The sequence below is a fragment of the Dermacentor variabilis genome, chromosome 3 (genome assembly GCF_050947875.1).
Source record: "Dermacentor variabilis isolate Ectoservices chromosome 3, ASM5094787v1, whole genome shotgun sequence".
Lineage (NCBI taxonomy): Eukaryota > Metazoa > Arthropoda > Arachnida > Ixodida > Ixodidae > Dermacentor > Dermacentor variabilis.
Genome location: NC_134570.1, coordinates 159325838 through 159340424, shown reverse-complemented (window position 1 = coordinate 159340424; position 14587 = coordinate 159325838). Strand labels below are relative to the sequence as shown.

General features: G+C 43.6%; 1 protein-coding gene across 1 annotated transcript in view; it reads left to right on the top strand.

Moving 5' to 3' along the window:
• LOC142576466 (uncharacterized) overlaps positions 1–12786 on the top strand; it is an 82011-nt gene extending 69225 nt beyond the window's left edge. Inside the window, exon 17 of the mRNA XM_075686607.1 lies at positions 1614–12786. Within this exon, the coding sequence (XP_075542722.1) occupies positions 1614–1627 (14 nt within the window). The 3' untranslated portion in view covers positions 1628–12786. The remainder of the gene's footprint in view (positions 1–1613) is intronic.
• The last annotated feature ends 1801 nt before the right edge of the window (positions 12787–14587 follow it).

The following is a 14587-nucleotide window of genomic DNA, read 5'->3' as shown; positions in this document are numbered from 1 at the left end:
TTTTCAGCTGTTAGTACGTTTGTAGAACGGTGACATACAGAAAGAGCACTGAGGGCAGAAAAGAAAGCTGGGCAAGTTACTGAAGTTGCAGTGTGAGACTTGGCACAGAAAAACACAAGCCATAGACCAGGTGACAATGAGCCGGAACATCTACTTGTCAGCTTTCTCTACCGGCAAGAGGCAAGTGTAGCACAATCAAGGCGCAACGATGTCCGGAGCCTCATGGAGCACACATATGGACAGGGCCGTGTTCGTGTACGTGCGCCTTCTGATGTCCTTGAGTCTGTGCGCTCGCCTGTTGTCTTTAGGTACCCGGAGCAACCTTGCAGGGCTTGTTCTTGAGGTATTTGTGCACCACTGCTTCATGCACGAGCGGTGCGAGTCGTGAAACGAGGGAAACATTGCGGAGCACGAGCACACAGCTACTGAAGACCACGAAACTTATGAAACTGCCCATGCCGGTCAACGCAAAGCAGCGTACGCTTCCCGATAACAGCAGATAATGAAGCATGGACCTTCATGGAGCGGGCTAAGCTGGGCACGCGGAGGCAATTGAAGGTGAGGGGGTTGCGAGGGAGGGCAAGAGGAGAGGATTTGGGTGAAATGGGGGGGGGGGCACGGCCTCCTGGAGCGGCGCACGTAGAAGGCCGTGCAAGGGAAGCGGATTTGCTTTTCCGCCGTCCTGATGGATGGCACCAATTACGTCTGCCACCAAAGCGGTGGAGGCTTTGAGGCTGATGGCAAATGCAATGTGTCGTTGACGTTGTCGAACTAGCCGAGCCGGCTCGTGTGTACGCCGCTATGTTCAAATGGCACCCTTGGCGCGATCTATGTCTGCAGCCATACTGCGCAGTAATTGGGAACACCCATCGCGCCACCGCTATCTTCAAAGGTGTTGCGGGAAAGCTGACCACCTGCCAACAGCGCACATGGTCTGGGATGGCGGAGTTCAATATATCGATTTTACGTCCTGCCCCATTCAAAATAAGAAATTAAAATGCATGCGATTTTCTAGGTTATATAGAAAGTGTTCAATATACGCAATAATTCAATATATACATGTTTGATATATCGAGGTTTGATTGTATTGCTTTTCAGTCGCTGCTGTTTCTAGTTTGCTACTGCTGCTTGTTTGCTGCATCTAAAGTAAATCATTGTAAAGGTGTACGAGTCCTAAAAAGGTGTGTGATAAAAACAAAATGAAAAAATATTTGTGCTATCCATCCCCCTTCTTCATGTCCACGAGTTTTTTCTTTTTTTTTTCCTTAAAGAATTTTAAGCTTCATGGTTTGGCAGGTATGTAATTGTTGCCTTTACGACTCTTCTTCCCTGGTGGCAGCTAGCACTGCGAGATTACTAGTGCGCTCATAAATTTAAAAAGCAATTATTTGCTTGCGAAAACAAAAAAAGCCATCGGTGTACCACTTCCAACATTGCTCCAAGGCAAAAACTTAGCTCTTCTAAGAAGGAGGCATGGTGTTCAAACAGGTGGCTTAATGTATTGCTCAACCTGGTTGCTGCAACACGAATTTTATCAGAGCGTGCTTTTTTTTTTTCCTGTGCCTTTCAAACACTCACATCGTCATGAACATGAGGCCAACATCGTCTTTCAGAACTCGTGACCTGAAGACTGCTGCAACCGCCTGGAGCGCACATCATGGTCTTCCATCGCAGTGACTGATGCCAAAGAATGAATGCCTTTCAAGGAGGAGGAGTGTGCTTGAAGAACCAGGGATATAAAACTTTCTAGTGTGTCGTGACCGTATAATCATTCTGGTGTTGGGTGTCTTTTCAGTAAGCTGCCTCCTTTATGTAGTACATTTTTTTTGTTATGTGTGTTTATGTATGTCCCCCTTTTTGTGTTACATATTATACTGTCAAAGTATTGTTAACATCCTTTTTTTCCCCCCACTTTTCGAGAGCAGTTAATAGAAATGGAACAGGGTGTTAAGAGTAAACTAGGCTTTTAGTGAGAAGGCTGTGTTGTTTGTTTGGTGTGTGGAGTATGCTAACTGTGCTGGAGAGTGATAAGCTTAAGTGAGTGAGTGTGTCACGTGTGTGTGTAGACCTGGGGCCATTTTCTGAGTCATTCAATATTTAATATCTATGGTATGATTTTTGCAGAGCGCTTTGACCGGTGGAGCGAATACTCGGCGAAGAGTATTCAAAGGATTTTTCTTGATATATCATATCATGTGCAATATGCCGAGTATATTCACCAATATTTTGATTGGCCATCGGTTAGTATTTTCCAAGATGTCGTTGCGGTCCTATTGAAAACAGCCATTGGAAAGCAGTGATTAGTGGAGGCAAGTTTATCCTTGGCTGAGTGAATCTGTGCATATTTGCAGTACACAAAAAACAGTCAACTGCCTGACCACTAGAAGAAAAGAAATACAAGTCACTTCTGTTTGTTAGCTGTTTTAATCAGCTTGTTAACACATTCTGTTCATCAGACGACAACTGTATTGACAGATGTATTGGCAAATTTATTGATAACTGGTGTAGGTGAGGAGGGCACCTACCAAAGATTGTTTCGTCAGGGCCAGTTTTCGATGACGGTCGACCCACCTTGGATTGCGAACGCTGATATCTCGGCAGATTTTCTCTCTCAAAGCTGGCAGGCATGTTATTCACTCTTTTCACTTTATTGTTATTTTTTTATTGTTATCTTCCATTTCATTCTAGACATTCTGATTTCAAGTCCTGTAAATCTGGTGCCTTGTGTGTTTGTCTTGAATGAAGTGATAACTGAATGCTCGGGAGTTAAAATTATGAACCAGTGCTGCAAGTTTATGCAAGTTCTGCCTCGTGCTGCACATTAATGAGTGGTTCCTGCCTGCAATGTTTGTGCCTCTTGCGCACATACGGGAACTTGCATTTTTGTTCTAACAAATCTGGAGCAAGAGCCTGCTCTTACTGCTCCTTCGTTTTCCAACATAAGACGCGTGTGGTTTTCACTTGCCCAGTTCATCTAGAAAAAGAAACAAAAATGAAAACTGTCCTTTTGTGTGCATTCCGCTATCAGAACAGCGAGTTGCTATAAAGCGTGGAGTGGTTCTTGCTGTGTCTCAGCAACTCAGGGTCTGGGAAACCCAGGCAAGTGCATTTGGTTGAATGACACAGGCAAAAGAAAAAAAAAAGGTCTTGTTATAAAATTTCACCAAGAACAGTTGGCAAGCACAAGATCATCTTTTTTAATGTTCCTGGTTGGCAGCAGCTAAAAGTATGGAATAGAGATGAAAAAAAGCTTTAAAATTGTTAGAATAAGAATACAAGTCACTGTATGTGTAAGCGACATGCCGTAATAGTTTACTGAGCGCAGCTGTTGGTGGGGGAGGGCTTTTGTGCCTAGCTTGTGTGATGTGCTTTTCCATCTTCAGCCATAAGTTTAGACAAGCCTAAAAAATACCTTTGCTCAGCACAGTTAATCGAGAAATGTGTAACTGTGCAGTGATTTCCGGTGCTCTATCACTGAAACTGAATCGTCTCCGAGTGATTATAGCTGGAGGCGACGTTGAGGTGTAAATGTCAAGACTGCAAATGCTGGCCACTCAAGGCTGCCTTGATGTTTCCAGTGAAGGACAGGAACCGCTAAAGATGCTCTTGCAGTTGAACCCCGCTATAACGAATACAAATACAGTTGAACCTCGATATGATGAACTTCAATATAGTGAAATTCTTTATGTAGTGAAGTATTGAACTCTCTATAAATTCTTGTCCAGGGAACACCATGTATTTAGAACCTCAGTATAACGAAATGCGTTTGTACACAACTTCAATATAACGAAATGTCACTGCCGCCGCGAAGGGATAGCGAGACAATAAATGGAAGCTTCCGTGATTGCAGATCGTCGAATGGCTGATTTACAAGCAGCTGCTTGCGAACACACCTCTCAAATCGTGCGACGCGCGACGGAGAGCGACTGCCGAAGCGGAGCAGCGTTGAGTTTCTTATAAAGCCCAAGTGCGTTGAGGTCCTATCACACCACACGCCCTGTATACTTTGGGTGTGGGTGAAATCGTGCGAGGATAAGCCGAAAACGATGGTGGCTTGATGAGTGCCACATTCCCATGCGAGCAAGGGAAAAGGGAGAAGGGAGCTCGCTCATGGCAATGCGATCAAGCGCGCGCATGGGGGCAAGGCATTAAGTGGGGGGCAGGGTTGTGCGCATCTCATTTTCTAGTGTGGCCGTGGCTGTGCAGGGCTGTCAGCGCGGCTGAGTGCGTACCCAGCCCGTGCATCCTGTTTTAGAGATAATCTGCCGTGTGCACTGTCTTCCCACGGGTTTAGCACTGGAGGCTGCGTAATCTCAAGTTTTGGAGATGCGTTAAAGTGAGAGGCAAGCGAACGTTTCGCTCCCCACTGTTGCCATTCTTCATGATAGCGCGGTCCCACTGCGGACGACAATATCGGCCACGGAGGCGAAGTGGATGCAAAAGCGTGGCTAGGTTCGCTTTGTACCGTTGATGTGGAGATTTCGTCGACACTGCATGAAAACCATATCTTTGTCAAGCCGATTCAAATTCAACAAATGGAAATTTTTTCTCATTCAAGCTTGCCTTTTCCGATTGCTCAATAATTCATGCAGTCTTTCTGGCCTCTTTCACGCAAGAAAAATCCATTGGTGACTACTTATCTGGACATGTCAAATTTCAATATAGCAAAATTTTGATACTATAATGAAGCAAATTGGCAATGTTACTGGCTTCGGCATGTCGAGGTTTAACTGCATAGTGAAATAAATGTAAAATTTGGTTCGCCATGCTTTATTTTAGTGAGTATTCTACTGCTATAGCAAAAGAGAAAATGCATAACCTGAAGCGATATTGCTTACAGTGAAGCAGATGTTCAATACTCGGCAGGAGCAGCTTGAAACGACACTTTCTTGACATGCACATGCGTTTTTGCGAGCGGCTTGGATTGGCTGGGCCACATCCGAGAAGCCAAAGTGCCAATTAGGTGTGATCACACTGATCGCACGTGGTTGCACATTAAAGCCGGTGCAAATTGCTTTCATAATTTAGCATTGTACACATGCCACATATTGGCACAGAAAGCCAATGATGATTAAAACACGTTGGTGGGCTAGTTGGTTAGAATCCATGATAGTGTATAAGTGCGACTGAACGAAGACGTATAAAGAAACAGATACACAGAGACAGTGCTTTGACAGCCCACTGATGGGCTGTCAAAATCACGAGACCCCTTGCTGGTGCATCGGAGGGATGACGTTTGCATTTTTCTTTTATAGAGCTGACTGCGAGATTATTATTATTTTCTTGTTTTCTTTTAGCTGATATAAGCATCTGTGCCTATAACAATGTTGGATATAATGAAGGTATTTTCATATCGGATGTGACTTAGCTATAACAAAATTTGACTGTAAATGAGAAACCACACACAATCATATTATGAACATTGTTGATGCAGTTGAGGGAAGTGTGCAATCTTACTTAGCGTAGTGTTGGATGAAGCCAGAATTGTACGCCTTAATAGTACCACAAATTTTATGCAGTGAAAAAGAAAAAGGCTCAAGTGGGAGCTTCTGTAAAGGCACACGTGTGGATGCCTTTACTGTCTAGAAAATGCCATTGTGTACCTTATATTACTCATATTACATTGCAACAGTGTTTTAAGCTATTGTGAAAAGAAAGCAAGAAAGTTATCTGTGGCATTCTGAGTAATATTTATTGGCATTGTAAAGGACGTTTATTAGATTCAGAGTTGACTATGAAGATATGTGCAATCATCTTTGTAGTATCGGTACAATGCAAAAATTAGTTTTTTTCTGTTGTGCCTACACTAACCTTCTCTTTTCAACATGGTTAACCTTTGCTGGAAGGAGTGTTTGGTCAGATCTATTTTCTCTGGTCACTTTTGTTATGTATTTAAGTATATACCTGCCCATCTTTTCTTTACTTTTTGTTTTGAGGTAAAAGATGTCAAATTTCCTATGCTTACTACACTCCTATATGCTGAGAGGTTGTCTTCGTCTTGGTGTGTCCCGCTTGGAGTAGAATCCTTAGCATTAGTGACTGTATAAGAACCCTGTGAAGATTTTGCTGGCAAATCTGCCCGTGATCTCATAAGCAGCTCTACACGTTAAATATCAGAGTGTGCCAAATAATGAGTCGAGCTAAAATGAAGTGCCTTTGTTAAATCGTGTTGAAGCTGCACAAAGGTTCCCTGGTGGCAACCACTATTTGTGTTGTGATGCAGTTGTCTGCAGCTGCATTATGCTGAAACTACTGGCAGATGTGGATTGTACAAAAGAAATAATGCTGTAGTGTAGATTAGAGATGTAGTGTGCACTCAAAGAAAAAAAAAAAGCAAACTATCAGGCACTTGCACTTAGCAATCTTAAAGGGACATTAAAGGCAAATGTGAATTCAGAAGGCCCCCCTCGCCAGATTTTGGCGCTCCAGACAGACTTGGATCATGCATTAGCAGTTGTGTCTGCAAAATATTGCAGTAATCTGTGATCTGTGTCACTAAAATAGCTGAATGCTTCAATGAAAACCTGTGTGGCCTCATTGCTCAACAAAGCTTTCAGTGTCTTTTACTTGATTGGTTCATTAAGCTGGAAGAAAGAGCAAAAATCTGCAGTCTGGCACGTTGCGGCACAAGAAAAGTGGGTTGCCGCAAAGCATGGATTGGTTTCGTCGTCTCTCAGCAAATCAAATTCTGGACAACCCAGGCAAACAGCAAGATGAGCAGAAAATTTAAATGAAAGCCCCCTGCAGTCTCATTCACAGAGTAGCTAGTCTTTTTGCTAGCAGAGTCTCATCTATTACTTCGTGGCTCCTGACTGCATGCTCGAAAACAGGCAGTGGCAACAGAAACAATGTGAGGGTGCCCGTGAACTTCCTACCAGTGGCACAAAACTACCACACCAGTAATGCATCACGGAATAAGAAAGGAAGAGGGGGCAAAAAAAAAAAAAAAAAAAAGGAGGTGGGGCTCCGTTGGCTTCGCAACTTTGAAAGAACACAGGGGAAGGACATTAGTTTCAGACACTGACTAAAGCAATGAGAGGAAGCCTCACTGCACCATTGTTTCACTGCACTTGATTTGTTTCTATGTCTGCTACCACTAAACCTTTTGAAAAATACTTGCTGTAGAAGGCTCCGTTGATAACGCTTCACAACTTGCAGTGCATAATCGAAATTTTTAATGTGGCCTGATGAGGGGACAGTGTCACGTCTCTCTGCACAAAATAAACGTGAAGTTCCTAAAAGAGCACACCAGTATTTTAGACTGGTTCACCACTTGCCTTTTGTGTCCCCAAAATGTTGTGCATCTCGCATAGGCGACGCCGTTGTGGTTGAACATTGTGTCCTGCTCTTCCTTGCTGTCTCTTAGTTTGTCAATTTGTAATGCAAATAGTGCTGCTAGTGCGGCTGTTGACATCTGAAGGTTTTGTTCATTTGTCTGTCGATCTTTAGCCAGAATGACGAGCGATTCTTGAACAGTTTACTTACTACGACAAATCTAGCAATGATAGAAAGTTCCACACGTATAGTTAAGTGTAGTATGCTGATACCAAAAGTAAATTTGGGACAGTTATTAGTCGCATGTGCATCGACCTGTGATCTTTTGGAGTCTAGGAGGCATGCAACAATCATACTAGAACACATTGGCCTTGCAGTTGTATATGGGCCTTAGGCTTTCCGATCCTTACCATGTCACATACCAACACAATTAGATCACCTTGCAGTTAATGGAGCACTTACATTGGATTGAAATTTTACAGTCTGCTTTAGCTCAGTAGCAGATAGCAGTAGAAAAAAAGGGTATTATATATCACACACATGCACAACAGTGATGTATCATGCACATGCACAAATTGTCTTAAAGGAACCCTGCAGCGCATTTTGAACCTGGATAATGCAGTCACGAACACCTGAAACATGTGTTATGCCCGCACATGCACCTGGGAGCCCACAACCTCACTCAAATGGCTGTCTGCCCTTCAAATTTTCGAAGCCATTGCCAGCTTTCTTCTACACAGCAGCAAACATTGCTGCTGGGTCAATGTTCTTAGATATCAAAACTAAGCTACACCCTTGGCAGAAGCAAAAGCAATCTCATCCTTGATGGTGCAGTGGCACCACCTGGTTGCAAAGAACATCAATGTGCTGATGCAGTCAAACTAAGGTATAGCAAACGCGCATTATTGCATATAATAAATTATTTGCGATTTTTTAAAATGTATATGCTTCCAACAAATATTGCATACAACAAAGGTATTTTCATGTGATGCTGCTTCGTTGAGCCGAGGTTATATTGTACTGCAGCCTCTGAGATGGGTAGGACAACAGAGAGCCACGTCATGTGATCTTGAGGTTATGCTGATACTAAAGCTCAGCACAATGATGGGCAGAGCATGGTGGGCAGTGTTCCATTTGTGCATGGCACCCAGCTTTCCTGTATTTGGGGTACTTTGTACTTTGGCCTATGTTGTATTGTTTGTCTCACTTTTTGAATGTAGCTACAGTTAAGACTCGATATAACGAACTTCAGCATAACAAAATACTCGATATAAAGAAACATTTAACTTTTCATGACCTCTTGTCCACAGAAAACCATGTATTTAGAACCTCAATATAACGAAGTGTGTTTGGATGCGATTTCAGTATAACGAAATTTCACTGCCGTCGCAAAAGAATCCCGAGACAGTAAATGGAAACTTCCGCCGACGCAGGTGCCCAAATGAGCGAATTACAAGCGGCGCTGCTTGCAAGCGTACCTCAAGTCGCGCGGCGCGCGACAAGAGCGACCGTCGAAGTGGAGCCGCATCATGTTCCGCATAAAGTCCCAAGTGCGATAAGATCCTGTCGCGCCTCGTATACTGTGTGCTTTAGGTGTGAGTCAAAGTGTGCGAGGGTGAGACAAGAAAAACGGTGGCTTACTGCGTTCACGCGCGAACAAAGGGAAAGAAGGGGAGGGGAGCGAGCTCGCGGATAACGGGATGAGGCGCGCGCAAAGGGGCGGTGTAAAGTTGGGTGCGCGTCTCGGCCGTGGCTGCGCATGGCTGTAAGCGCGACTGAGCGCATGCGCAGCCGCGCACCCTGCTTTAGAGGTAATCTGCCGTTTGTGCGAATAGTGGCCGTGCCGAGACGGCATGGCACCACGTAAGGTGTCTTGCCATGCGTTTAGTATTGGATACTGCGTAACCTCGAATTTAGGTGTCGCGTTGCAGCGAGAAGCATTCGCTCCCTTCTGCCGGCGCTTTTCCCGACAGCATCGTCGCAGTGCAGGCGATGCTGTATTGGCTGGGGAGCGGAGTGCACGCGGAAGCGTCGCTGGCTTCGCGTACCGCCGAGGAGATGTCGACCCATGTGGCATGAAACCGTTATCATTCGTCGCCAACTCCCGAATTTATCAAAATGAATTGGTTTCTCATTCAAATTTGCTTTTTTCGATTGCTTGATAATTCGGAAAATTCTGCGGCCCCTTCCCGTGTAATCGGCGACTACTTATTTCCACGAAAGTTCGCATTTCAATAGAACGAAATTTTGATATACCGAAGCAAACTGCCGATTTTACTGACTTTGTTATATCGGGGTTTAACTGTATTACTACTCCTGCTAGGACATTCAGCAAGCCTGCAGTATTTTATAAGTAAATAAATAAACATGTAGAAACAACAGAAAAAAAAAACATTCATATAGAGATTACTGCCAGGCAAATTCCACACCTTTCACAAAAGATATTGTAGGGCCTCTTTATATCTGAAGCACACTTGAATTGTACAGGTAATATCAGTCCTCCAGTAGTATGTAGGTATTGGCAAGCTCAATGCAGTGTTTACCTCACTTTTTCACATGAAGGTGATGAATAACTGTTAAAACTGGCAACATGCTTGATTTCAATTTTGCCAAATGCTGTCTAATAGACAAGTGCTAAGTGATTGGCTAATGCTTGCGAAAAATGGTGGTTGCCATGTGCGTAATCTTCACTTTGTGTTCACTTAATTGGCAGACTGGCCAAGTTTCATTGAACTGCGTGCAATTTATGCTGCCTCAGGAATGATATAGGAGTGCTGTAGGTGTTCTGTGCTTATTGCAGACCATGCCAATCGATAAGCTACTAATGAGAACTTACATTGGTGTTCCTTTTATGTAAACATATTTTGCCAGGAGTTCTTGACCCACCTTGAATTTCATTTGCACAGTGCACCATTTTGCACAGTTAGGTACACTTCTGCTATGAAGTGCTTTTCAGCCACCAAAAACTCTCATCCCCAGACACACATTTGCACTTATAATCAAGAAGTCAAAAGGGAATGCTATCCATTAAGCCATGTCCTAATTTTGGTGCTTTGAGCTCTTAGCTGTCGCTGGCTGCCTTGTTAAAAAGATGTGGCGGGGGACTTTCAGAAAGGTACAGTCGCTGCAGTGTCATAATAATGAACAGAGCATGACAGGACCTAATTACAAATCATCATCAGCCTAATTTATGTCCTTTCCAGAATGATGGTCTCTCCCAGCAATCTCCAATTACCCTTTTCTTCCACCACCTGACTTCATCATTTGTTCCCTTTCCCTTGGCACTCATTGTGTAGCTATAATAGATCACCGGCTACCTTCTCTATGGATTACTTAGCCTATACAGCTAATATAAATGGAGAAAATTAAAGAAAAAAGATGTTGCACACTATACAGATGCACCATGATTCCTTTCCCCTAAGTTCTTTGCACATCAGGTAGGAATGTAATCTGTAGATGAGAGTTTTTGTTGCTTGTGGAGCTTTTCATGGCAGCCAACTTCAGTAACTGCGGGAAGATCTCCAGGCAACAAAGCAAGCCCACTCTGGTCTTCAGTAGTGGTCACTTAAGAATTCCTGTTAAATTCCTATATTGGGACACTGGTCCCATTGTAGGCTTAAGAAGGATGCAGTAATGTCCCATTGTCAAGAATCCTGCAGCAGAGGCTAGTGAGATGAAATTGTCTGAACGTTCTTGGCAGACCCTAGAAAAGACAGTGTGTCACTGCCACTTTGCTTTACTAACACATCTCACTGGTGTGCCCGACTTTCTCTAGCTGATTTATCTTCTTTAAATCAGTAAGACCTTGCTGTGGTAAGGTGATACCGTGACACTTACCAGAAAAAGTTGCAGAAGGCTGCAGACATGGAACCTCAGTGCCTGTTTATCAGCGGTGGCCGTTCTGTTGCTTGGCTGTTGGCATGGCCTATCTTTATGTTTTGTTACTATAGCAATAAGCCGGAACACTGTTTGTCTTGAAGCTAGGTAAGGAAACAGCTGCTGCTGTTAATGGTGGGACCAAAGTTGTGTTCTAAGGTTCTTTTCACCAATTTCTTTTTTCAAGCTGGTTTTGAGCAGTTTATGTATGTAAGTGTGCCCTTCTAGTTCACTGTATAATAGTTGCACTGTTTAAACAACATACCTGTATGTTTGCTTTCATTAATGTTATTTTTGGGTCCTACCATTACTTTGGAGCTGTACTTGGGGTTACCTTTATCATGATGATATACTACTGCTTACAGTAATGAATGTACATCCCACTCTTACAATGACAATGTTGGGATAAAACAAACACTTTTGCATTAGAATTCATTTTCACTACTATTAGGTGCTTTAGCACTGTTTCATGTGTTGAAGAAAGATCTAGAAAACATCCATGTCGATACCTGAAGTAACTATGAATGTTGTGTGGAGTAACTAGTCTTATGACATGGCCTTCAAACAGGCATATGGACAAATCAAGAGCTAAAGGAACCCCTTACAGCTACCACACTAGTACTGCATTAAATGAAAGCAATGTAGCTATGGGCATACCCAAAAGCGCTTTCACTGATGAAATTATCGTGCTGCTGAACTTTCTATTAAATGGCAGCAGAAGCTTGAATTTTCTTTGTATGCTTTTAGGGCAGTATGTCATACTTTGCTGCTCTAATTTCATTAGCAGGCCGAATAGCTTTGCCTAGAATTTTGGCTGCACTGGGGCTCGAACCAGTGTAATAACCATGTTCATTTGTTTTTATCAAAATAGGGTTTCACGCTTTCACAACCATGTACGTACATTCACTTTCAAACTTCTGAGAGGCTGTATTTATAACACTCATCCAGGTAAACACAGGTATGCATTTGCACAGATTTGATAGAAAAGCGATGCAACCTAGGTGTACCTTTGCAGTTTCGGTTACATACATTTACATTCAATGTACGATGATCAATGCAAGCACTGTTTGCTATGGGACAACACTGCAGCCTTGTGGAAATGTTGTGGCTTTTTGGAATAGGGTGTGTATGGGCTGGTGCTTTGGGGATAATGATATTGGTCACGCTTTGATACCTGTGCATTGTTTATGGAATCTCTGTCGAAAGCAGTTCTTGATATCCGCGTGCAATGCAGTGCCTTTGCGTTTTCTGCATGTGTCAGTGACAGTGCAACATTTGATTCTTGCTGCTAGTTATGTCAGAATTGTTTCATTGTTTTTTTTTTAAGAATGACATTGTGGAATGTGAACATCTGGGCTAAAGCTGATGTCACGTGTGTTGTTAAAGTGTCACACAGTGGCAAACAGCCTCGCTGCGGGCGATTGCTTGTGAAATGTTGGAAGGATCAGAGCGTAATGTTTTCAACTAATGCTGTTAGCGGCCTTGTAAGTACCACTATCTCTCGCTATATTGGAATCCTTACTCCTCCACTGTGGGCTCGCTTTTGCATTGGTGGCCCTCTGCAGTGACCATGCAAGTGTTGTATGTGTGCAATGTGCGACGTATAAAAGCAAGCACAAATGTTTTATTCTCTCATGTTTCGTCAACGTTTATTCTACTGGCCAGCACTCTTTGGGAGGTGCTGTAGAGTGAACAGTCATGTAGAGATAGTGTTCCTCATAATTACGTAATGACGAGGGCAAGAACACAGAGTCCTCCTCAATTTGCGTCACCTGTTATCCTTTGACATGAGTTACCTACTAACTCAAACCAAAATACTGCTTAAAAAATGAAGGCATTCCTTTGCATTTCACAAATGGTGTTCGGATCATATAACAGAATGTGTTGCTGGGTTAGTTGGTTCATTCGTGCAGGTCTAGACAGGGCAGAATAATAATAGCGCTTTTCCTGCGTGTGCCTTTTTCTTTTGTACCATTTAGGGTGTGCACTTGTTAAAGCTCCAAATTTGAGTTGTTTACAGCTTTTATTAAAAGTAAATGGACACATTCAGACCAGCATTCATGAAATTAGGCGAGTGCGTCTTCTCCTCTAGCCCGGCTGTGGTTGAGCATGACGTGGCTGAGCACCTACATGACCCATGCGCTTATACAAGAGGTAACCTGCGGTGGGTATTCCAATGTTTATAGCGCATGCACTGTTCAAGGGACTGAACACCGATTTTTAAGGACCCAGTTTTTTATGGCACAATAAAAAGCTAACCTTTGGTAGTGTTTGCATCTACAGGGGTAATTTCCAAAAGCGCTTGCATATTTTGTAAGCGGAATCTTTCGATCTGAGTAGCCTCTAAAAAAAGTCGCTGTTTTGCCCGGAAGGCGATGCATCGATTGCAATAGCAATTCAGTAGACAGCTGCACGGAGTAAAGACAGTAGTTTTATCGGCGGCGTAAACTTTGAAACATTTCAAAAATAACTATATTAACAAGCATGGTGTCAGCGCACACAAGCAAACATGAACACATCCCGTTCAATGAGCATGGACGCCCGCTATGAAAACGCTTGTGTTAGCAAGCCCGGCAGCAGCAGCGAGCGAAATTACCTTTGTGTGGTATATCGCTTCAATGCAAGAGCGGCGAGAACACAGTGCGCACAAGGATATGAGCCATCTGCAGATCCCTTTCAAGATACGATGCGTGCGACTGTGCGAAGTACGCACTTGTTGCTGGAGTCAAAGCTGCCCCACCCCCTCCCGCGCTGCCTCCTCGCTTTCCTCCATATATCGCGCCCGAGATTGAGCCGCAATCGTCAGTTCCCCTTGTGCCCGGTCGTGAAATGCGCAGTTGCTGCCTGTGAAAAACGTCGCACCCCATCCCCCATGGTCTTTCGCACGATGGAAGACGGCGCGTTTGCTCCCCGCTTTCTTCGTTCACGCGTGCCAGATTGAGCCGCAATCGTTGGCTTCCCTCGCATGCTTTCACTCGCACATACAGCATACAATGTGGGGCGACGGTGTTATCGCCCTTGGACTTTATACGGAACATCACGGCGATGGCGACGTCAAAAATGTGCCAAGAGCGTCGATATAATTGCTATTGCAATAAAAGACTCAAAATCCTTCCTCCAGCAATGCTTCCACTTGTCAGACTAGTCCACTTGTTAGAAACGTTGGCTCCTGCTTTCACCTTGTTCTCGTATTGCTCATCATATTTAAGTATGTGTTATATGCTAACTGATTGATATTGAGGCCAGTTGGTATAGCAAAACCCTGCCTCTTTACCACTAAAGGCTTTGCCGGCTGTTTTAGCAGTAACCAACCATGTAGTTAAGATAAAACATGCTAAGTGCAAACTCACAGCAATCGCTTCACTTATTTCATCCTCCTGCCTTTGTTAATGGCTAGCTTCTGCTCAATGCCACGTACGCCGCAGAGTCTGTGATC